This window comes from Anguilla anguilla, chromosome 7, assembly GCF_013347855.1.
Source record: "Anguilla anguilla isolate fAngAng1 chromosome 7, fAngAng1.pri, whole genome shotgun sequence".
In the NCBI taxonomy this organism is placed as follows: Eukaryota; Metazoa; Chordata; class Actinopteri; order Anguilliformes; family Anguillidae; genus Anguilla; species Anguilla anguilla.
This window is the reverse complement of record NC_049207.1, coordinates 54856226-54881635: the sequence shown is the minus strand read 5'-3', so window position 1 is coordinate 54881635 and position 25410 is coordinate 54856226. Positions and strand designations below refer to the sequence as shown.

Below are 25410 nucleotides of genomic sequence, written 5' to 3'. Positions count from 1 at the left end.
TCTGAAAAAAGGAGTTTCAAAGTGCTGGTCATGGAATAGATTAGTGTGACAGAATCATAGCCATGCTCCCAGATGTTAAATCATTCATTTCAGCCCACACTGCACCCACAAGCCCACAAGCTCCGCTCACACTGCTTTTGCACAACAATATTATCAATTATCCAGCTTTGTTCACGCGTACCAATGTTTCAGAATTCACATGCAGCTAATGCGCCATGTTCCTTGCTTCGTCTAGCAGTTATTCCATAAAGATAATGCAGAAAGAAGAAGAAGAAGAAGAAGGGAATTTCTGTGGCTAGCTGGAGAGCACAAATATTTATGAAATTCAGTGAAGCTGTGCCAGTCCGCTACAAAAACCGAAGGAGGTTTAACCAAATGCATGGGTATCTGGTGGGTATCTCGTTAAGCCCAGCCCACAACATGAGTGTGACAACGCAAGTGCGACATGGCGAGTGTGACATCAGCTCTGGACAGAGCAAAGAGGAAAAGTGTGGGGAAGCCATATTCAAATTTTCTTCCACAGCCTGTTGTACAATATGTCACTGAAAATCCGTGCGCTTGGTATGGCAAGCGCCTTCTGTAGACATAATGGTGCGTGCGTGTGAGTGTGTATGAGTATGTTTGTGTGTGTGTGTGTGTGTGGGGGGGCTGGTGGGGGCGCTATGGTGAATAATAAAAGGAAGGGGTGGTGAAAATCTTCGGCAGCACTGTGGCATGTGTCAAACGCATCAACAGGGAAATCATTGAATGTGATTTGTGACTGACAGGGTGTAATTCATCTGACACGGCTGGTGTACAGCTGGGTGCGCCACTGTTGGGATTAAGGGTTCTGATAATGCCGCTCTGATGGCGTGCGATTTGAAAAGCCGAGCGTTTCCATCTGAGGCGAGAACAAACGGTGACATTTCACCAAATGTTTATTCATGAATTTCATTTTCCTTCTCGCGATGTTGTTTCTCAAATATTATCGGCGCTCTATTTCTGGAGCGGCCCGGCTCAGCTCCGGCGTGAGCGAGCGTTCGTGTCGCATCCGCGGCGCGCTTTGGCGACGAGCTCACGCGTTTGAACAATCGCGCAATAAAGCAAAACAGCCAGGATCAAATTAGCTTACGCAAATCAGCCAGGCGTTTTCATAAATGCCAGTCTGGATTTTTGTATAGGAAGAAACGGGAAACCATGGTAACACGAGACAGTCTGCTCATCATTTTGTGGCAGGAAAGGCTATATTATTAAGTTAGGAAAATCCACACTTTCAAAAAACTCCCACGGTAGTGTCCATTTTCATAGTGAACAGAAACCCTGCATGTGATCCAAACATTTTCTAAACAAAGCTGAAATTATTGTGGAGAAATCACAAGATTTACAGTACATACCTTAAATTTGAAAAAAAGAAAAGAAAAAAGAAACAAAACAAAACGGGCTTACTCCGAAAGCCAAAGCACTTTTTTAATCATTTTATTGGAAATTTACTGTTTAATTTTGGTAATTGAGTTAACGGGAACATTTTTAGATATTCAGAGCAATATTTTCCTTCTAGCTGTTTGTGCCAGGATAATGCAGATGGTTTTATTATGCAAATTGTCAAAATTCTCGAGTAAATGCATGAAATACATCATTCACAATCTGCCACGTGACAGCTGATCCACAATGATAATGGCCTTGACAGACTGTTGAATGTGCGCATGTGTGTGTGAGCATGTGTATATGCATGTATGAGTGTATACATGTGCATGTGCGTGTGTGTTTGTGTAGGGGAGAGAGAGGGCGGGGGGGGGGGGGGGGGGGGGGGGGGGCAAGCTGGAGAATTACCCTCTATTTTATCACTTTTTCTTTCACCTCCTCTGACCCAAATTGTTAACCTTCACTGGGCATCTTCCTCTTTCTTTGCAAAAAAGATAAAACTCCTTGGGAAGATGCTGTAAAAAATATATATATATTTTTTCCTTTATTTGACCATGCTGAAAAAAAAGTACAGAAAGTAAGCTGTGCAAGAAAGTAGGCTACAGACAGCAACAATAGCATGCCATTGCTATGTTCCAGCATTATATTACCACTGTGTCATCTACCATACGCACATTATATAGCCACAGACTACCGGCTACCGTTGACATACAGCATGACTGCCAGCAGGTATGCTGTCTCCTCACTAGTATTTATGCGATATTACTGTACAGCGAACAATGGCTTCTTCTTTTCTTCTCCTAGTTTTCCATGTCCATCAAGTCATAATATTGACTCTCTCGTGGAAGATTGGTGTTGTATTTCTCCCACGGAATTCCAAAACTGCTAGACTTTGTCTCTCTGGCACAAAACAATCCTAACCGGCTACATTTCACGAGCCTGGCGTTCCTCCAGTCTGTTCACTGCGTGTATATGTAACCATTATGTATTCTGTAATGACGATGGGGGGCAATCATGGGGCAATCATGGATGGTTGAACAACAGATGAACAATCTTTCATATTCCTTGCTCTAGATTTTCCACATGATGTACTGAGGAACAAGACCAATTTATCAAAGCGATCTGGACATTGCTGTAAATTAACCTTCGACACCATTATATTTTCATCCTTAAGGGGAAAATGAATAGAAACAGGTACGTCAGTCTGAGTCAGTTTTTTTTTTCTCCAGCCAGCAATGAGACCTTTTAAGAAGCCCCCGATTCACCAACAGCAGGAGAAGACCAATGCAGAGCTATAGGCGCTTGTGATCACACAGCTAATTCTCTTCCTCAAGGGTACGGGGAAAGGTCGCGGACTGACATCCTCATTGTTTGATATTGGCTCCGGGTTTGTCTCATTTCATATTCCACGGAAACATGAACTCGGTTCCCCGTGCTAATCTATTAAATACATTTTTGACAGACTGCCAGCCGAAAAAACAATCTGAGCCTGCGCTAGCAAGCAGCACAAAAACATTATGCCTGGAAATTGGAAAATGTGCGGTGATTTCCATTGGAGGTTATGATGCACATTGCATTTGGAAATAATTAATGTTGAAAACAGGAATATCTCAAAATGGATTGTAATCATCTGTGTGGAGGCATAAATCACGTTGCTTTCTTGAGTTCTGTTTAGATATTTGTAAACAATTGTTCCAAAAAAAAAAAAATTTAAATAATGAAATAAAATCTATGAATGTACATTTGTTCCAACTGGAAAGTGTGCTTATTGCTTTACTGTAGTTAGTTTAACTTAATGCTGGGCTTTTGAGGTTATACCATGTCCTTACATGTCCTTATTATGCCATCAAATAGGCCTCTTGCATTCTATGGGGGATTTACTTGTAAGTACACAGTTAGGGTTAGGGTTAGGGTAGAGTAACAGAGTAACTTTCTGATAGATTCTGATAAAATAGTAACACAGAATCCTGCAGTCATCGGCAGCAATGAATTATGGGCAATGGCAGTTGGCAGTCGAGTTAAATGCTGACCTGTGTTCACCCTTTAAGCTAATACCACTGGTTTGTGCTGATAATAGTGCCTCGCTGTTCAAGCATCGCACCATGGTACCATTTTACACTTGTGTGCATTATCTCCTCATATTATTCGGAAAAAAAAGATATTATTCTTCACAGAGATCAACTGCAGCACAAGGAGTACCCACTCAATAAGGGACTGCTGTAAAATCATGTTTGGCTGATGAATTAATTCAGAGCTGGCCCCTGTCTAGCCTTTAGTGAACCCTTATGCGGAGAGTTTGACCCCCCCCCCCCCCAGGCCATGGACCAAGCGGAATATGGAGAGTAGCCCTCTCAGAGCTGGTCGGGGGCATCAGAGTTTGGTCTCAGCTGCTGACGCTGAACGAAAGTGGTGTTGATTGTCAAGGTCTCACATTTAAGGTGAAACCTGAGAGAGAGAGAGAGAGAGAGAGAGAGAGAGAGAGAGAGAGAGAGAGAGAGAGAGAGAGAGAGAGAGAGAGAGAGAGAGAGAGAGAGAGAGAGAGAGAGAGAGAGAGAGAGAGAGAGAGAGAGAGAGAGAGAGAGAGAGAGAGAGAGAGAGAGAGAGAGAGAGAGAGAGAGAGAGAGAGAGAGAGAGAGAGAGAGAGAGAGAGAGAGAGAGAGAGAGAGAGAGAGAGAGAGAGAGAGAGAGAGAGAGAGAGAGAGAGAGAGAGAGAGAGAGAGAGAGAGAGAGAGAGAGAGAGAGAGAGAGAGAGGGAGAGGGGTCCGGGGAGGCAGAAACAGAAGCCAACCGAAAGGTCGAGCGAAATACAAATTATTTCTGTTACGAGCGCAGGCACGGCACAGTTTCTGTTGTTACGGGAGAACACTGCAGAGCGTCCCGGGGTTCTCGAGCGCTGTGGCAGGACGTTTGCGCTCGATTCTGGCCCGTTACAGAACATGCCGTAATGAGATCACAGCCAAAAGGCGAGAGGATTCACCCACAGTCAGCTGCAACAGTCGTTATGACAGAGCACGGAGAGTCACAGTCTGCGACGGCATCATAAACCAACCCCTGAGTTTATTTATTTTTTTAATCTCCAGAATTTAAACTAACTGCACTTTTCCATCTGTTCTGTTAGTCTTCCAGTGGCTCATTTTACAGCTGGATACTTCTCGACAGGAACAGTGGGAGCGGGGCCAAAAACCCTATTAGCGTCGCTTGCATTGGTTCCTCCAATCACGGCCAATACTGCATGAAGCATAACACCTCTGTAGTGTTTCTCTTCCATACCAATTGTACAAATAAATTCTACACCTGTGGGATGAAGGAGGAAGTGTATTTTATAACCAAATGTTTTGAACCTCGCCTTTTGTGTACCTGTGCACTCACAGGAGTGGATAGCAGTAATGTACAGTATCTGGGGGAATGGCAACCAATCAACAGCCATGTTACAGACAGGAAGTGAGCAGATTGAAATAACTTAACCAGCTCACCCTGGGGGGATTTTCTTTTTACTTTGTTGCTTTACTTTTCTACTAGTTCCTACTTTTTGCCCTTTCCACTGTTCCTTAGAAACCCTGTCAAATTAGTCTTTGGACAAGTAAAAAGCCAGATTTTTCTGTCCATATGACCTCCACACAAATGCTGAGGTCATCAGAAAAGAGGACCAGTGCAAAAGCTCATCAAAGTGTTTGTACAATAGTCCGGCTGCAGACGGACGTCAGGCAGAGACAAAAGATGCATCCAAGATGATACTCTCCACTTCCCTCAGCATGTGTACATGCTCACTGGCTGTGTCTCAGCTCAATGTTGCTGCAAATGGAAGTGACCTGTAGACTGCATGTTTCCTAAATGCAGGCCGATGAACGTAAAGGATAAACAGATGGTAAAACTGAAGGCAGCCCATTGGAATAGCGATCGATTCTGGAAACGATATCGCCCTAAAAACTGTTGCTTTATCTGAGTGATAAAACATGTTGTGCAAGCAGCGTGTGCGAAGCTAGGATCATGCTGTGAAATCAGCAGCGTAGAGCTACGGGAAAGAAGAAGAAGAAAAAAAAACGAGGAAAGAGCAGTGTTTTCTCTATCGAGTGAGAGGGAAATGAAACGTGAAATTGCGGTTTCCTCAAATGCCTATTGAATAAACTATTACACTTTCTTTACATTATTCCCCTTCTACTGTGAACTGAAGTGCGTGTAATTTTCACAGTGATTTCTCAAAAGTATTTTTTTTTTTCTCCTTACAAGACGTTTTGAAGCAATATATGTGAAGCAACTTATCCATTTATATTTACCCTTGATGAAAGCTACCAAAAAAAGAGTGAAACTGTAAAATGTACAGCTAACGCACTTGCATTGTAGTGTATACACAAGCCTCTCATTTAACATAACAGGGCATAACATAGCATAATTATGAGAAGAGGCCCAACAATGACCATTTTCCTGACTAAATTAGTGCTCTGATTATCTACAGACTAGATAGTATCTAACACCGTATCAAGCCTGGTCTTGAAAATCCCCAGAGTTTCTTCCTCTACTACATGACCTGGCAAGCGATTCCACACATTGACTACTCACCATGTAAAAAATGTCTGTACGGAATTTACCTTTCGCTAATTTCCATTTATGTCCCCTCTTTCTGCAATCTCAATATCTTGTAGTTCACATCGCTGATTCCTTCTATGAAATTAAAAGCCTCAATCAAGTCTCCTTTTACTAAGCATGAAGAGATTAAGCATCTTAACTCTTTCCTCAAAACTTTTATCTTTCATACCAGGAATCGATTTAGTTGCTCTTCTTTGAGCCTTTTCCAGAGCCTCTGTGTCTTTCTTGTTCTACGGTCCCCAGAACTGGACACAGTGCTCCAAGTGTGGTCTTACAATTTGTTACAAATATATTGTTTACGTATAACTTCCTTGGATTTATACTAAATACTTTTGGCTGTATATGCGAGAATCCTGTTGGCCTTTTTTACTCCCAAAAGTGAGTATATTTAAATTTATGAAAAATCACTTCATATGATTATTCATATCAAAACATCAAGTATGTGACTACAAGTGTACTGCGGTTAATTAATTTTCTTCCGTTCGTATTTCAAATTCAAAAAAAGCACAACTCAATGCAATTTTGCTTTTTATTTCATTGTATCTGTCACATGACCAATTCAGGTACCTTCTGCCAAAGTTGTTCATTGTTCTGAGCCTCACAATGAGTCCTTCCGGTTTCATTATGGTTTCATAATATCACTCTCGCTGTTTCACAGTGGGGTTCTCAGCAGCTGTTTTTAATATGCGCGATAAGGTACTCAAGGACCCCACAATATAACCTGGCAACGCAAGAATAAATCATTTATCATTTTAGGAGCAGACGAGATTATCGCACAGGAACAGCGTAAGCAATTCTGCCTGGCCGACCAGGGATTTGAAAAGACCTCATAATTTTACCTCGCTTCCACGTTCTTTCTCTGTATTCCAGCAGGATCCCCGCTTTGACGAAGCCGCACGGCGCGCGCGCACTGAGCATCATCTTGTCCTCACGGAGATTTGGATTCTGTGGGCGGGGTCATTATTTGGCAAGCGGCGGTGGAGTGGGAGAGGCATTTTATAAATACCGACAACGGCGTGTGAACTCAAACACTTTTATATTTTTGGAGAAATATTGAAGGCGGCGTTAGGGGGAAAAACAAGCGGAGAAATAAATATTTCAAACATTTTATGGGAATACTAGAGATATCATCGGAAAAGGTTAGTGAAAACACTGAGCCGTTGTTGTGCTTTCACACAGTTGTTCGTGGTACCTGTTATGTTTCTTGTTTGTTCAACTCGCAAATGTTTATTACCACTTTCCATTATTTGAAGTGTTGTTGTCGTTTGCGTTATCTCATGCTTCTCAATACTTGACACAAACAGATCATGCACAAACCGTTGTCTTGCATGGAACGCCTGGTAGCTAATGGCATCCAGTACATTGACAGAAATGCAGACGTGCCAAGTGATGGTAGCGAAGCGAAGTTCGCTAGAACTGAATGCGTTTGCAGCACTATATGAAGCTACAGTCTTCTGTATACCCCACGCTTGATTGTGATCATTCATCTTCCGTTGAGAGATCTGTCTCTGTTTTTATTTCATTACATCAACATAAATGTAGACCTTGCCATAGTCACTCCCCTGTTAGGTTATTTTACATAAACGGGACAGAAAGACAGGTTTTCACTTAATTTCATGAAGTTTACGAATTACCAGCTCCGGATATACGTTTACGCGGATCAGCCCTGTAAATCATACTGCCGTGGACTACTATCAGCACTACGAGATAATAATAATAATAATAATAATGCTTGATCATTGTTTTGAAAGATTTAACGTAGTTATTATATATAGGATGACTATAATGTAGTTTTTTTTCTATAGAATTCTAGCCTACAATATCGGAGTGCCGGTGTAAATACGGGTATTTACGATTAGGTTGACATCAAAATGTGTATTTTCTGGGAGGTTTTTCAGAACAACACACCATGTAAAGAGTTTCTGTACAGCTGAGCGAGCTATTGCTGAGAGTAACTCAGTTTTGTGCTTTATACAAAGAGCGCCATAATTATCACACAGGTCCTTATTTTTAATTGGAGCAGCACTGCAGGCTACTGTACGTCCCTGTGAAGGATCAAAGTTCAAACGATCTCAATGGACGGACTTGCAACAAAGTGGCAGACTGTGTTGTACCAGTAGACTATGCCTTCTCCTAGGTCTGTTGCACTGTATAATATGTACTGGTGGATTTTTCTTGAGAATAATAAGCTCAAATGTGAAGATGTAGGCATCAGTTGAGAAGCATGCTGCTAGAAATTGGGCTATCAACATACCATAAGCTGCTGAGCTACTTTACCTTTCACTGGGAGAAGCAACATTTTCCATGTTTGTCATCGCAGGAATATTCAATTCTCTTCGGTTCTTTAGTATTGCCCACAAAGGAAGTGGGTTTTAATCCAAAGGCGGTAATGCATTGACCACCTGCTCCAGACGGCTACAGATATTACAGGACACAGCTGGCTGAGGGTGGACAGTCTCTAGTTCAGTGTCACACTACCTACTGCCAAAACTGACATACTGCAGATGATGACTGGAACACGTGCCTGCATCTTGCCTGAAATGCAGCTGTGGTTGTGTTCGAAATCACTGATGCATGTCAGCTGTGATGTAGATTTGTGTGCATGTGTCTCTTTTGGGTTAGTGGCCACTGCTATGCAAGACATGTAGAGAACTAGTGATATGTATCACCTGTGCACAAAACAGGAGCATACTTTATATTAGCAGAATTAAAAGTAGATAGTTTCCATACGTTGTATATGTGTAGGACTACACCACTACCTCTGAGGAAAGCTATTTCAAATGCTAACATTAAAGTGAACACTTGTATTATAATTCTGTGTGAACATAGTTGCATATCTGAGTTGGTGATCATCAAATGATAATCCTTAAATAAAATGCTAATCTAAGGTGTATTTAATCTACAAAGCAAGAGTGTGCAGGTAGAAAAGACATGTTAATGATGTTTGTTAGAATCAGCGTGCGAAGGCTTGATCTTCAGCACCTAGGGTTTCTGAGGAGCTCTGTCTTCTGAAACACAATCAAACTGAATTTCACAGGTGGCAGCAGTGGTGCTTGTGCAGCACTTAGTTTCTAATCACAAAGTCATTATAAATCGTCATAATCAACATAACAATTGCTCCATTAATTCTAGAGAGAGGAACCTGTTGCTGCAGACAGTCTCTGAACTCATGTATTCAGCTACCACTCGTGCTGATTTTGTCTTGGGGGGCGAGGGGGGGTGGGGGAAAGGCGGGGGGGGGGGGGGGTGTGGGGGGGTGGATGGGTGACCTCTTGAAGGGCAGCTTTATATAGTGGCTCTTTAATAATGAAAATGCTGTGTAACACAATGGCTGCTACTTTGCACTTAGCTGCAGGTAGCTTGTTTGATAGTATTATAAGCCGAAGTAGTCCAAATGTGACTCAGTTCTAGGGCTAATTTTTGACATATCCAGGTTACGCACTCAAGGGTAGTTAACACAAGTTTTTGCAAAATGAACCTCTGCTTCTTGGGTTGTAGCTCATGTGTTCAGGGCAAGCAGTAGAAATGGCTAACTACAGTGGTTTGCTAGTAAAACCCTTTTTTTTTACTAGCAAACCACTCTTACCTTGTAAACTGCTACAACTGTTGTAACTCCATGCTTATCGTTTCCCCCTATGAAGTACAAAACTGAATTCATTTCCCACATCACTTCAGATATCCATTAATGGATCCATTAATGGATCCATCTGTGTCAGAGATGATTTAGGCCTAACTCTGATCCTTTTACTGAGTGCCAGTGCCACCTCATGCCTGTTGTATTGACCATGACTGTACATGCCTGTTCTGCACACATTTACCGCATACTACCGTTATACTCACAATGCTCTTTACCATGCAGTGCACTTCTATAGTATTAAACATGCTTTCTTATATAAGCTAAAGTGTGGGCTGGGACTTCACACTGTGGCGTGTGCATTTAGGATGTATCACAGATCCGGTGCTTGTGGACAGTGCTAATGGAGTAGAGATTCTATTACGATGGCGTGCACGCTCGTGACGTGCACGCTCATGGCTTTCTGTGACAGCGAGGGTGAGCTTTTTTTTTGCCGCGCGACATTTGCATTCCTGTCTGCTTATAATTCAGAGCACCTTAAGTGCACTCAAAGGATGGTGCGTTTGAACTGTTGAGAAAGAGCAGACATTTTTTGCATAAGCAGCGTTATCTTTAAAGGAGCACAATCTTAAAAAAAAAAAAAAAAAAAAAAACTTTTGCATATTCCTACCCTGGGTTGGGATTGCCTGAAAACTGAATGCATATTTCAGGAGACATTACTGAGATTTATTAAGATCTTCAAGGTATTGACTTTTAAGAAATGGTTGAATGATATTGCGGAAAGTGAAGGACTTCATTGCCTAGAACTATAGCTGTTGTATCAGTATGATATTTACGATAACTGTAACAAGACTGCAGCAAACATTGCACAATATACACATTAGACTGTCAATTTTTTTTTCAGAATATATGGTAGTGAGAGCATATTCTTGCAAATATGTCATGCGTTTCAACAGCCATCCAAATTCATGATAAGCAGTATGAAATGCACTGCTGTATGAAGATGTTACGTGCCATGGTCATTGTGGTTTGTATGGATAGTGCAGGCACGGATAGTCTGCAGGTCTGTCGATAAAGATGTAATGGGAATCAGTTAGCTGGGGTCAGCAGGGCTGAATTTAGACATGCACTCTCATTGGCTGCACTGCGTGTGAGGCAGTCACCAGTGGACACGTTAGGGTATAGACTATGAATGCTACGCTCAGCTCCAGTGGCTGCTTGTGCCAATGTGAACGCTCTCTGCTAATCTAAAGGTCACACTGAGTCAGGCCCTGTGTTCTGTGACTGTCCAGTAATGCTTTGCAGGGAATGCTGCAGGTGAATGGTCCCGCGGTTTAATGTGAACAGCATCTGAATTTTAAAAAAGACTTCATGTTTGGTTATACAAAGACTGGGAAACTGCCATAGATCTCTGTAGAACCACAGACATGTTAGACTATTAAAAAAAAAAAAAAATATATATATATATTTAAAAAAATCTCTGAGAAGTGAGAGAACCTAGGGCTCATTTTCATTGGTTAATTCTGGGCAGTTGATTTAAGTGTTACACAGACTTTTGGTTGCCTTTTATTCCAGAGCACTGAGTCTTGAGTCACCTCTATAGAGTTAAAAAAGCAAGCGTTCTGAAATCCTTATGTTATTGGCATCTGAGCTGTCACAGATGTGGGGATTTGAAGCAGCAAGTAAAGGGGGTTTCAAAACACACTTTTCAGGGTAACCTAATCTAACTGCCTTGTCAGCCTATGATATGTGGACAAACATATTGAGCACAGTCATCTGTCTTGTCATGACTGATGAATATTCATTCAGAATGTTGCCTCATGGGACCCCGAATGGACTAATTGGCATATTGGCCAGCATGCAGACATCTGTACGGTATCTCAGGTTTGTTAAGGATTCTGGGTATTCACAACTCTGGGTGTTGGATACTGTTCTCTTTCCCCTGACCAAAAAGATGCTGTAATTTTTCAGTTGTTGGCAGTTTAATTTACAGGCAATTCTAAGTATTCCAATCGCAGCGGGTATTCAAGGAAAGCCAACGAAGAAAGAAATTACATCCTGAAAGAGTGTAGGGTCTGTAGGCCCTTTTCATTACACAGTGAACTAGCTTTGTTATGTAAGTTAATGAGTGTCTGTAGATTTACCTTTGGCAGTGAACCAAACATAGTAGTACATTTAATAATGAAAATACAGAACTACTACTCCCACCAATAATAATAATAATGATAATAATAATAAAGCATTTTAAACAACAAAAGAACAGAAGGAAAATGGGACAAGAATACAAACATGTGCACTCTCTCTCTCTCACACACACACACTTGTGCATGCACTCACAAAGGTTGAGGCTTAAAGACTGTAGACAGATCCTCACGATTTTGTTTAAGATTATTATGCCAAACAGGGTGAAACGGAATCATAGATGTTTTCTCATCAGCTTCTGTGTTTCTTATAACTAATTTGCGATAATAGACAAGAGAACGTTTGCTTGTCTTACCAGCTTACCTGATGAAGGCAGATATTTTATACTTATTGTGGTTTTATTTTGCCAAAAGAATGCTAAGCTACTTGTTAAAAGTTGTTTCTCACCGTATTGTCAGTGGGCCTCTGCTAAGGCCTGAACTTGGGTAATTTTCTTTTTGTGGTGACAGAAAAGGAGAATGACTTCGAAAAGAAGGTGTAGAAGGACATTTTTGTTAAAATTGAGATTTTGGTGTAAAGCAAGATTCAGAGTGCAGCAGTGAGCTAAGCCTTTGTGGGTGATAAATTGTCTTTGGGGCAAAATGTTAATATCCAAATATCTTTTGAAGATTGTGGTTGGAAGTGGGAGGGTAACCTCAAGGAGAGAGAGGTGAGAAATGTATTAAGTGGCATTAAAATGCCTAGCTGTTGACTAATGGATATTATAACCATAGAAAGAGCTGTATTATTTAAATAACTTTAATCTGTAAGGAGCGATGACATCATAAATTTAAAGGAGAGTGCCATCTGTGTGTTGAGGAATATGTTGAGCTGAGCCCTTTATCTGAATGGGTTTAAATAACAACTCTGAAATGTGGGGGACTTCTGAAAATCTCTCCGCATGCAAGAAAATGGATTACACGAGGACACGACACTATTCATACAAATGAAAAATGAAAAGGTTCCAAAAGAAAACTTTGTAAGACAGACCCTTTGAGCTCAGCCTGTGTCATTAGCCAACTGTGAGCAGGTGTCTGTTTGTTCCACCAGGTGTAGGGACTCTCTTTGTGCGAGACACTAGTCGTCCTCTAATAAGGCAAAAACTGCCAAATCGCTTCAGCTGCGGAGGTCTGTCCTCTCTGTAATATGGGAGGCTCAATCGCAGTTGCCAGATTTGGGGACCCCACGTTTTGTATTATTCTCATGGTAATTTGCGTTCTTTTAATGCTCCCGTTTTTTGATGATTCCGTCTGTCTGGGGCTGTCTGAGGAAAAGCGCTCTGCAGCTGAAGGAATCTGAGACAGCATTGCTCCTTGTTCTTACCCCTTCTGCTGTGTGCGCAAACACCTGCAGAAGAAAACGGGTGCTGGCTGCAAGAGGGCACCTTGGGCCCCTTTGAGGTGTGAAATCACAAGTACGTGATTAGAATGTTTTTTTTTAATGAACATTCTAACGCTGATGATGTAACAGTTGCCACTGTTAACTGGGAGCAGCGGTGTTCTAGAACTCTGACCACTGACTTAGAATGTTGGGGGGAAAAAAACATTCCAGAAAACCTACTCTTCAGTGGGTGAACCCAGCTACTTTAGATTTGCCCTCTTATGTGCCCCTTTCCCTCCTTGTGTAGCTTCATGGGAAAAACATAGCCCGTCTGGAGGACCTTCCGCTCTCTGCAGAAGTATAGATCGCCATTGATGAACCCGATTTCCACATCGATAGTTTAATCCATATTGCAGTTTGCTGGTATGGATCACGGAAACCTTGCCCACTGTTTTGAAAACAAGGTAGTAAATGGAAACAAAATGGCCCATATTGTTTCTTATAGTATAAATGTACTGTAAACTTTATTGACCAACCTGATATCTGAATGAAATGCTGCCATTTTCTGTGGTTTTCATTCCATTAATTGATGCTTTCGTTCACCACGAAAGTCCATTCATCGGGACTGCGCACCAATTGTAACGTAATCATAGAGAGTTTCCGCAATAAAAACCTCTTCATCCTGCATTACTAATGATTTCCTTCCTTTTTTTCTCATGCTCATTCGTATTGATGACTCCATTAAGTCTTCAGATAACTGTTCTCCGAAATTGTTTAGACAGTAAATGTCAGCATTCAGGTAACGGGAGCAGACTGTATACGCAGTAGTTCCCATAGCTCAAGGGCTAACGCGATTAATGGACTGAATCCACCAACAGATCTTGAAGGAGGAGTAAATTAGGATAAATGCTCCAGCTATTTCAGGGCTCCTTCTGAGCAACAAACAAGCACACTGCACTTAACAATGAAAGCCTAACAATGTTTTTCAAACGGCAATTAGCAAACACCACCCATGAATTCTCGCAAGAAAAAAGAAACACAAAAGAAATGTCTCTCTGATATTGAAGAAGCATCTCTTCTGCACCACAAGACTGTCGTGCATAATTTCATGCTTATTTTAAACCAACACCTCTGCTAATTGTTTTTGTCCTGTTTTCATTTGTCAGAATTAGTCATTATTAACTGCCATTGTTTATGACAGTTAAGAAGGCTTCCTTTGAGTAAGTCTGACTTTACATGCTTGGGGGCTCATTTTCTTCATGCTGTGATGTATGAGTACAGCCATCATAGAGATATGTTGATTGAAATTTTGGATGCCGGTCTCATAATTTTTGCTGATTCTGTGTGCATGGATGGAAGTGCATATGTTTGTGTGTGTGTGTGTGTGTGCGTGCGTGTGCGCTTGTCTGTGTGTGTGTGTGTGTATGGGTTTGTGTGTGCGTGTATGTTGCGGGTGGGGGGCATGACAGATGAACTTGACAAATGAAATTGGATGAAGAAATGCCGTCGTTTTATTTCCAGAATTCTCAGTTACAACATCCGTGACATCAGTCTCATGGCGTAATTGTAATGAAAGATCTCATTTCATTTTACTGGTGTTTAATCATAGGTTGGCAAGTAAATGTTAAAGATTACTTTTAGAAATTTTAGTTATGGTTTCATAGATATGGAAATCTGAGGCAATTCAATTTTATACCCCAGGATGAAATATTATTAATATTCAAGACTGAGATACATCCTGCGTGGTGTTTCATTTTATAGGTGGTGAGGTACAGTGCCAGAATTATGCTATTGCCAAGGCGACTGTCTGACTGGTATCACTGGCAGAGGACTCTGGATCTTTACACATTTATGAGATTCCGTCTGAATTTCCACTGAAATGCATATATTTTCCGGTTCGCAGGGTGTGTCAGATTTTGTTTCATCTCCTATAACTCTGAACTCGGATGTCTTCTTGAAGGTTTTCTAAATATTTTTGAGGAAGTCGCCTCCTGTAAATTGAGTTTTGTTTCTCGGCAGTCCTGGAAGAATCAGAGAGCATGCTCAGTCCAAGCAGCTCCGTGCATTTTCCTTGTTAATGCCCTTCTGATCATCTTCTTATGGGCAGCACGGTGGTGCAAGAAGCAAGACGGTCCTGGGTTCGAATTTGGCCTGGGCCTCTCTGTGTGGAGTTTGCGTGTTCTCCCCGTGTCCACGTGGGTTTCCTCCGGTTACTCCGGTTTCCTCCCACAGTCCAAAACATGCAGATGCTAAATTGCCCATAGGTATCAAACACAACACAAGCCACTTGACACATTCTCCGAAAACCTGCCATTTAAAAAAAAAAAAAAAAGCTTTCACATTCTGACATCGTTTAAGAAACCCGTTGATGGACGGACGCAGGCAGAATGCTGAACATTTCAGTGTTAGCTTGCGGAAAGCGGCTCTAATCCTACAATTAGTTCAGCAGCCGGGCTAAGTAAAAAAGCCCCCATTTCGTTCTCGGCCTTGCCAAACTCTCGCTCACTGTTGGACGCTGAGCAGCGCTCTGCCTGGGGGTGGGGGGGCTGTGGGAATCGGTTCTGTTTGTACAGCGTCCCTCTGAAAAAGCCTTTGGAGGCCGAATCCAGTGTTTTCCACACAACGGAGTCGGACCCCCGTGTGTATCCCAGGACCCTCTAGTCCTCGCTTGTAATAAGAGGATGATGAATCACTCCGGGCGGTAAATGGCGGGAAGACTGATGCCAGGTGGAAGGAGAAAGGGGGTATCCCTGATGGCGCGGTTTCGTTCGCGGGTGAAAAGGGGGCGTTGAGCTGGCGAGCAGAGGCGTGTTGTCGGCCTCCAAGTGCCCTGCGGCACGTCTGAGCGGGTTATCGATCGCTGCGTTCGTCCTGGAATCAGACTCGACTAGACGGAGACGTTTGTTGTTGGGGGGAGGGGGGGGTAGCAGCTTTTATAATAAGGCCAGATCCAGGCCGGGCGCTGGAGGGAACGGCTGAGTCCCTCTTTAGCGCACGCACACCCGATGCCTTCAGTCCTGTACACGGTGAGGGAAAACCCGCCATTTAACTGCGTCTGTGGAGTGAGAGGCCTCCATCATTGGTAGTAGCCTATAAATTGTTTGAGGAGTACACAGTGAAGGTGACGGAATAACCAAGGAGGAGACGCAACCTTACTGCATTTATTATTTATCTGAAGAATTTCCCAAACATCGCCCACAAAACCCTTTCCGTATTAAATCTGGGGGATATTAAATGGATGAAATCGCAAAGGAAGCTGCTTGGTAGGACTTGTCATCATGTCACCTGAGACGTGCTGGTGTTTGTGGTCGGGTTTAACGGTCCTGTTGATCTGGGGTGAATTCAAGGCCGTTTGCTAATAAAGCCGTTATTGATGCTGTCATTTGTGTGAATTTAACCACCGTGTAAAAAAAAAATGGTCATGAAAATTCAGAAGGTGGAACATTGATCCATCGTTGTCCATATAAGTTTGCGATCTAGCATTTAACAGGCGTTTGTTGCTGTAAATTATTGCAGAACATTTATGATGTGCAATATACTGCTACTGCATACAAGAGTGGAACACTTACATTGAGCATACATGCATGCATTTTATAGATTGTTTTTAATGAGTACATACTTTGCAGCCTTCAGAATTAAGACTGTTAAAATTGGGAGAGCATGTGGACACATGCATATGGACTTCATCATGCAATGAGACACAATTAGCCACAATTACAGAAAAGATCATTTTGTGTGTGTGTGTGTGTGTGTGTGTGTGTGTGTGTGTGTGTGTGTGTGTGTGTGTGTGTGTATGTGTGTATGTGTGTATGTATGTGTGTGTGTGTGTGTGTGTGTATTTTTAATTTTTTTTTTGCAAAAAAGAATTTGCTTTTTGATACGAGGAAATGGGGTCTTCTTTTGATCAGGCATGAGAGCATTAACGCAGGGGCTGCCGTTGTTGCCAGTGGGGAATACTGCTGGCATCAAAGAGTGAAAAATAGGACGGAGAGAGTCTTCGCTGCCTGATAATCTGGGGTGGAAATAAAACCGAGAAGAAGCTCAGTTTTGTTTGGGCTTCCGCATGATCAATACTGCAGATATTGCATCAGATAAGAGATTAGCTGGGATCAATGCAACTGCTGAAACGTCTGCCTTTGTGCTGTGTCCTTTTACGGAGCTCTGTCTGTACCCTCGAATGCCAAAAATTGGCTTTTAATATTAGAAGCAATAGCTAAACTAAGACGATATTCTGTGCCCATATTATTTTGTTGCCATTAGCAATATTTTAACCTAGCTTATATTTTATATTCATTACTTTTGTAACGAATTTTACTCTATAACTTCACTAAATCAACAACTTGGTTATTTGATTTAAATTTGTTTCTTGAGGCGTTTTAATTTGAGTAAATTTTCTCCAATGGTTTCTTTCAGTTACGTAGAAGGAATGCTATATTCTTGTTTACATGGGCAGTGGAAATGGCTCAACTATTAAAACATTAATTTCAGCACGATAAAAGCAACCTGCAGACAGGACTCCTTTGATTGATTGAAATGAATAACTAACAAATAAAAGGACAATCTCTGTTCCATTTTGTGTCATATATATGCAGACCGTAATTAATAAAATACTGTTATCAAGAAGGTAAACCTAAAATGGAAGCAACTGTGTTGCCTTGCATACTGTTGCTGCAGTGCATTGCATGCTGGGAGTTTCCCCCCCCCCCTCTTTTAGTCAATGTCATGTTCGAGACCTTCCTGGAGACGTGAGTGATGGATGTGTCTCTCCCTTTCCTTCAGTCATCCAGAGTGACATGAACAATTAAGGAAATGCTGATATGTGGACTTGAACAAGACCTTTTAACCCCCCCCCCCCTTTCTTGCTGAGGTTGGGAGAATGCTTTTTTGCAACGTCTTGCTAATATCTAGCTTCTTTTGTGATACCCTAAACGCTTTTTAACATGTTACATTAAAAAAAAAAAATTATAAGCATGTGGATCTCCCACACACAGCATCTTTCTGAAGCCTGCAGTCCTGCAGCCTGGACAGAATCTGGACCGTTGAAGAGCCAACAGGCCCCACGGGGTTTTTATGAATGGGAATCTGCGTGCGGAGCCTGCAGTGCAAACTCGGGGAAATGCTTTCCTGTGCCAGGTGGAAAGAGTCTGGCGTTAAGCCTTCGTGTGAGAGCCTTCGGCTGCGTGCTGTTTACCTGGCCGCTTCGCATAATTTCATAATCCCACACATGCGGGCTATTTTTGGAGGAATGAAGAGGATTAGGTGTGCAGGAGAAGGTAAATATGAGAACACCCAAACAGTAAGAGAACCCTGTATACAGTAAGAGAACCCTTTTAACAGTAAATCTACCCTGTAAATAGTAAGTGCGCAACTGTGGCTCACACTAAGTCACAGATGGCAAACGATGAGGGTAGAGGTTATGTATTTCAAGCATATGTTCATAAATATTCACATTTCACATTATTTTTTTTCATTCTAACATGAATGTGTCAAGGCGGTCAAGATGCCTGGAAGTTCTTAGGGCAGCTTTTGTGAATCAAAGTCAGAAAGAATTAGCTGGCAGACTGGCAGACTGACAGACAGGCAGATGGAGGTGAAAGAGGACTGTGTTCTCAGCTCCTGTAATTGTTTGTGATATTCAAAAGGAGGCATGGGTGGAAGCTGATGCATGAAGCAGAGCTCTGTGCTGCGCAGTCAGATGAAAGTAATCATCTACTTTATTTAAAATGGCAGCTTTTTTTTGTTTCACTTCGAACGCAAACTGGCAAAAAAAAAAAAAAAAAAGTATTGCTTTATTGAATATTTACAAACCCCCTGCATGTTTATCAATTGGTGTCTACCATAGCATGACTGTTAGCTCTTCTTCAGTCTTACCAACCAAGATGTGCTTCAGCTTCAGCTTTGACTAATGGAGGTATAAGGGCCTTAAATAGCCCGTTTATGAACAGAGCTGTCTCATTTTGTGGGAGTTAGTGCTGACTGTTTAAATGGCTGAAAGGGCGTGGCTGCTCGATGACATCGCTGTGACTCCTGTCCTGTTCTCGTGTTGGGGGGTGGGGGGTGGGGGCTGTCGGAGCTCAGTCTTGCCCCCTCGCCCCCCCGCATGTATAAAGCATGACGGCACCTCCTTCGCCTCCACTGCTTCTCGGAGACCCGGGAATACAAACTAAGTCAAAGGAACTCATTTTGGTTGTTATCTCCATGGCAACAGCATCCCCCCTCCCCCCCCCCACCCCCACTCCCCTCCTGCCTGCATTCAAATCAACCCCGTATTGTCTATAGGCGAGTAAAATGGAACTTTTACAGGGATTGCGCTCTCCGACTGGCTCCAGATCCAGTTGAACTGAAATGTCGAGAATTTGCTCCGCATTGGAAAGAACATTCTGGAAATGATCATTGGCACCCTGGGGATCAGTAACACGAAAATCCCATGAAAGAAAATAATAATAATAATAAAATAAAAATAAGTAAAACTAAGATTAAGTCCTCCCTGTCACGCAGAAGTGCCGGTGTATTAGTCACCAGAAAAACACACCAACGGCACTGCAGTCCAGTGGTGTCTGATTACAGACATGGTTTTGAAGGGCTTGTTTGAGATTCCTCAGAACCTCTGCCTAGCATAGGCTTTATTACACACTGTTTTACCTGAGTGCACTAGGGTGCAGGTGTAGCAGGTTTGGCATGTAGTGTGTGTGGGGTCTCTGTCAGGTCGTGTATGTATGTGTGTGTGTGTGTGTTTGTGTGTGTGGTCTCTGGCAGGTCCTGTGTGTGTGTGTGTGTGCGTGGTCTCTGGCAGGTCCTGTGTGTGTTTGTGTGCGTGGTCTCTCAGGTCCTGTGTGTGTGTGTGCGTAGTCTCTGGCAGGTTCTGTGTGTGTGTGTGTGTGGTCTCTGGCAGGTCCTGTGTGTGTGTGTGTGCGTGGTCTCTGGCAGGTCCTGTGTGTGTGTGTGCGCATGGTCTCTGGCAGGTCCTGTGTGTGTGTGTGTGTGTGGTCTCTGTCAGGTCCTGTGTGTGTGTGCGTGATCTCTGGCAGGTCCTGTGTGTGTGTGTGTGTGTGTGTGCGTGATCTCTGGCAGGTCCTGTGTGTGTGTGCTGGAGTGCATGCTGGTCTTACTGGCTGTTCTGGTGCTGAGGATGTGGGGATCAGTGTTACGCTTCTTTGGCGCGTCCCCCACTTGCTTGACGTCCCCCAAGATGTACAATTCCACAGCAGAAAAAAAAAAAACGGCTTCTGAAAGCAGACAATAACATATTCGGCACGCTGGCTTGTGACACGTTCAATTATTTACAATAATGGAATTCTGTCATGCTACGTATACAGGAGTTGTTCATCAGAAGCAAGAAAATAAAAAAATATATTTAAAAAAAACACCATCTGGCACACGGGCCTTTGTAGTGGCTGATCCGTTTTGCATCGGCTCGTTTGAGTATCGGGTTCAGATTACTGGAGCGAGCGTCATCGTGGCACCTTAATACAGCACGGAGCGTTCCAGGATATGTTTTTTTTTTTTTCCCTGTCAGTTTTTGAGCGTTTAGCATTTCTGCTTTACTCAGAGGTTTTGTCACTCTTGGAATGAACAGTACAGAGGAGACTTCTTTTTTTTCTTTCTTCTTTTTCTGTACTTCAAACATTAATTTTCATTTCCTCTGAAATGCCAAAGAAAGAACTGTGTTCAGATTTCAATTTAAAAGCTTAAAAAGACCTTAAGTGCCTATTAGACTCAAAAGCCTTCCGTTGCTGAATTTAGCTGTCACGTTACTGTAGGTGGAAGTCAATTAAGTTCTATGGCTCAAGTGGGGAGAGGAGGCCAGTGTACAGAACATTATTGTAGTTGCCCATTATGAGAGGAAATGGCATCTTTTGTGAATCGGTTGCAGGAGGAGGAAGAGGAGGTGGTGGAGGAGGAGGAGGAGGAGGAGGAGGAGGAGAAGCTGCTGCTGGTGACCCTGCTCCACTCCCCCTCTGCTGGGCTCAGAACTCTACGGCTCGGCTGATTGGCTGATGCCCAGCCGCTGGATGCTTTCAAACTTCTGCTTGCTCTTTGCCACAGGCTGACATTGTTTTTGATGTGGGTGATATCGAGGGTGATTTTTTGGGCATAAAGAGCATTCATAAAAGACAGCCAGTCACATCACTTAATGTTAGTCCCTCTCAGGTTTGTTCATTTTATTTCAGAATGACAATGATGATGATGGTGAGGATGATGATGATGATAATTATGATGATGATGATGATTATTGTTATTATTATTAACTTTTAAAAATAAGGATACTGGTAATAAGTAAAGTGAGATACAGTTGCTTTATGGCAGATGTGGCAGGTGCTTTGACATCCCTTCCACAGTTAAAGTAAAACCCGTGTCTGTTCCCATTGGAGAACAGGCTTTGTAAGACAGGCACCTCAGGCTGCTAACTGACAGTTACGGCAACAATCCACATCAAGTTTAATGTAGCATTAATAATACATTTTAGAGACATTTGCTTCATTTTCAGTTGATTTAACTGTATTCCCCACACGAAGGATGTGACTTTCAAGTACACTTTTATTTTAGACACTCTGTCTATTCTGACATGGTGACAGAAAAAATCACCGTTAGCTAAGAATATTCCCGCTCTGTAAAGTTATGTACAATTAAAAAAACAAAATGATGATGATTCAATCTCATCTGTTGGGTTTAAAGTTGGACAGTTGCTTTTTCAGAAAAACTTCATGGTGTTGAGAGCGCTGCTTTGAGTGCGAGGGGAACATTAAAATGCCTTGCCTTTTTGCAGACTGCCTCCACATGGAGAGCTGTCTGGGGTGAATTATTAATGTGATGTTGTCATCTCTGTGACCCGACCCCCTCCCCACCCCCCTCATAGGAACAATGACAGCTGCCACGTCCCCCATCCTGCTCAAATGGGACCCCAAGAGTCTGGAGATTCGAACCCTGACGGTGGAGAGACTGCTGGAGCCCCTGGTCACACAGGTGAGTAAAACGTCACAGGAGTACCTGGGGGGGTGGGGGGGGGTATAGGGGGGGCTGGCTAAAGAGGCTCTAATGTCTCTGCTGCTGGGTGTGAAATGTGACTGAATCCTGACACATACAGACGGATGTGCGTATTTAGTTGTGGGTAAGTGGTTATGGGTCCGCGGCTAGCTCCCATACTGTGTGCATGTGCTAAACTGCCTGGTTCTGGGCCAGTCTTTTTCTGTTGTGAAACGGGAGAGAATGTTTAACACGTCCTCTGCTCACTCTTGCTAGCGGACAGTTACTCTTCTACTGTCTGGCCAGTCAGCAAAACTGAGCTGCTCTCTAGCCTGTGTAGCCAGAGCCCTCTTACAGACTGTGTGTTTTCTGTGTGCTGTGGTGAGCCTGAGATTATTTCAAACAGTCTCCCTTCTCTCTTTCCCCCTTTCTTTCTCTCATTCTCTCTCTCTCTCCTTGTGCTGTTGCTCATCCTGAGTTTCCTTTCTTTCTTTCTTTATTTTCTTCTCTCTGCGTTCCTTTGGTTTCTTGAAGGCTTGGCTCATACGGATGCTTGTTAAAATCAGGCTTTGTTGCAAACCAGTCTGTTGGAATTTTCCCAGCATTCCTTGGTTGCCTTTGCACTGCTGTGGTGATCTAGAGACCGGTTGCAGGTGTCCATTTCCTCAAACCGCATTGCTCTTGCTGAAGTGCCATTATTAAAGAGACACATTACAGTTGAGACTAATCACAACCTGTTTGGCTCATTTACAAATTACAATTGGCTAGCAATTTACTCTCTTTTCTCTTGCCAAAGCATGCACAATCTTTTCCCTTTCTGTTCAAAAAGTATTCTTGTTTCACAGAATACTGTTTTTCCTTCTTTTTTACGATAGTGAAGCTTGTTGGATAGGTATGTTGGATAATGCTTGCTGATACTACACTGGAATAGCAAATTCACAAAGTCTGTTAATGATTTGTACTGAGCACTCAATTTGAGTAACATCTTTAAAGTAATCTTTTATGTGCATAAAGATTTGTTGGTGTGATCCAAGATTGTAAAATTATTAAATTATTTATTTTGCTGCAGTTAAGCTTCCAGTAAAACTTTTCCTGTGACAAAATGTGAAAGTGTTGAATTTTTGCTGAAGTGCAGACCTAGCTTCTCCTGTACCGATGCCTGTGTTTTTAATTTGACAGAAATATCCATCGTGGTTTGGGACAATGTTTAATTCAGTACTGTTTCTCCTTCTATTTCTCTCTGTGTGAGGGAAGGAGAAGAATAATGGCTGTCATTTTTTTCTGAGCTGTAAAGTAAAAGTTCGGGATGATTGAAAACCATTTCCATAGTAGATGTAACTATTTTTCATGGTTTTGGCTGAAATGTGTTCTTCTTCCTTATTTCCTATTCAAAACTTCACGGAATGTGAAAACTGTCAGTAAAGGTGTCAGCATCTCTACTGAAGTAAACTGCGTGTCATCTTCCTCTTCGTGCGTTCTGGCAGAGAACGCACAACATGCTGAAGTGGAGAAAATTGCAGGCAAACTTGAGAATAATGAGACTATAATGATGATAGAAAATGCATTGCAAATGCAATCTGAAAGATATTCATAATTATCATAGTTATTAAGTCCTCAAATTAGAATGGCCCAAAATTAATAAAAGTTTCATCATTTGGAGCTGAATGATGTGGGCTTTGTTAGGGTAGGAGTGAGAACCTACAGCACGGTGGATCTGCAGGAACAGGGTTGGGCAGCTTCTGCCTTCTCTCCAGCAAGGCCAGAGGAAGTGGGCTGAGAGGGAGGGTGCAGATTTGAGAGGACAGTGGATGTTTAGCTGGGTGAAGGAGCGCGGCTGGACCCCCACCCCCACCCCCCTCCTCCTCCTCCTCCTCCTCCTCCCCCCCCCCCCTCCTCCTCCACGCTCGCCGCCCCCCTCCTCTGCTCCCTGATAAATGACAGGAGCTGGGAGAGCGGTGGCACCTGAGGAATCTCTCCAGGGCTCAGTAATTACTCTTCTGCGCTAATGCTTGCTTAAGCATGTGACACGTCCAGAATGGGGCCGGCGCTGCCTGGAGAGCAGAGCCGAGTCAGAGCCCCGGTGATGGATCGGGCCCGGTCCTCACCACCAGCCTTTCAGGAAAATGCAGCGCGATGTGGGAATCACCCCCACCACCCTCTCACTCACGCACACACTCACCTCCACCGCCCTCTCACTCACACACACACTCACACACGGGCACGCACCTGTGCAACCACACACACACAGACACACACAGACACACACACACTCACACACGGGCACGCACACATACACACATGGGCATGCACACATACACATGCTTGCACATGCACGCAGACATGCACGTACACACACATGCACACATACACACACAGACATGCACATACACCCATGCACACATACACACTCACACACGCGTACACACACGTGTGCACACACATGCACTCACACACAGTTTTCCTTCCTCCCTCCCTCCTCTTTGATCTTGTCGCACACAGTAAAATATTCAGTGTTAATTCAGCTATAACAACAGTACATCTGAGTCCAACTGGCACCGTATGTACTCTTTGAGAGTTGATTCAACACTGAACATTTTACTGTGCAGCATTTCATCAGACACCTCAGCGGAATTAGCAAGCACGGGCCAGAGGTGAGTCTGCGTGATGCGAGGCAGGAACGCAGGAAGGAGAGGCAGAACAGAGGAGCGCTTCCCTCTCTCCGCTCTCGCTAACAAGATCCGATTACGGAATTAGGCTGGAGCCGTTCGGGGCGCGGCTCTGGCTCTCCCTGTTCCGAGGGGCGCATGCTTAGGCAGCGTGTGCGTTATTAAACCGCTGAGCTCGCACTTCATTTTCCATCTAATGCTGTTTGTTTTTATGAGGAATGCAGCGACAGGACATAATTACTTTTATACCTGAGGGCTGGGGCTGGGGGGCGGGGGGACGGGGGGGACGGGGGGGACGGTGGACGGGTGTTGAGTCCAAAATGTACGTTCTGCCGCCGTTCTTCATTTCGGAAGCTGGAGAGCAAGGTGGTCATTAATTTGTCAGCTGCAGGAATTGCTGCTTCAGCGATTATGATTCATGATCTTTATTTTTCCAGACCTCAGAGGGTTTATGGAAATTCTCACTAATATGTGTGGGAGATTAAAGCCTAAAATAATTGTGCACTTTCATTAAACTGTAGGTTAATGACCCCATCTACCAAATTGTGTATGCGAGTTGAAGTTGCCATGGAACTTTTTTGACAACACAAACAAATGCACCTAGACTCCTCCTAGAATACATTTACTATTTTCTAGTTCATCATTTTTATTTTTTTGCTTGTTAGAAATTGTGGTGCTTTAAAAATAAGATGTTAAATTCATCTTTATTATTTTAATTTA

The 25410-nt window shown here is 43.0% G+C and overlaps 1 protein-coding gene across 3 annotated transcripts in view; it reads left to right on the top strand.

The window, feature by feature from the left end:
* The window catches only part of LOC118232073 (catenin alpha-2), a 317807-nt gene that overhangs the window by 48910 nt on the left and 243487 nt on the right, over positions 1–25410 (top strand). For 2 of the 3 annotated variants that reach the window (XM_035426637.1, XM_035426639.1), the window contains exons 1-2: positions 6698–7124; positions 21918–22024. In XM_035426637.1, the coding sequence (XP_035282528.1) occupies positions 21923–22024 (102 nt within the window). In that variant the 5' untranslated portion in view covers positions 6698–7124; positions 21918–21922. Of the gene's footprint in view, positions 1–6697; positions 7125–21917; positions 22025–25410 lie in introns of those variants that run through there. The other variant, XM_035426638.1, reaches the window with a different exon arrangement.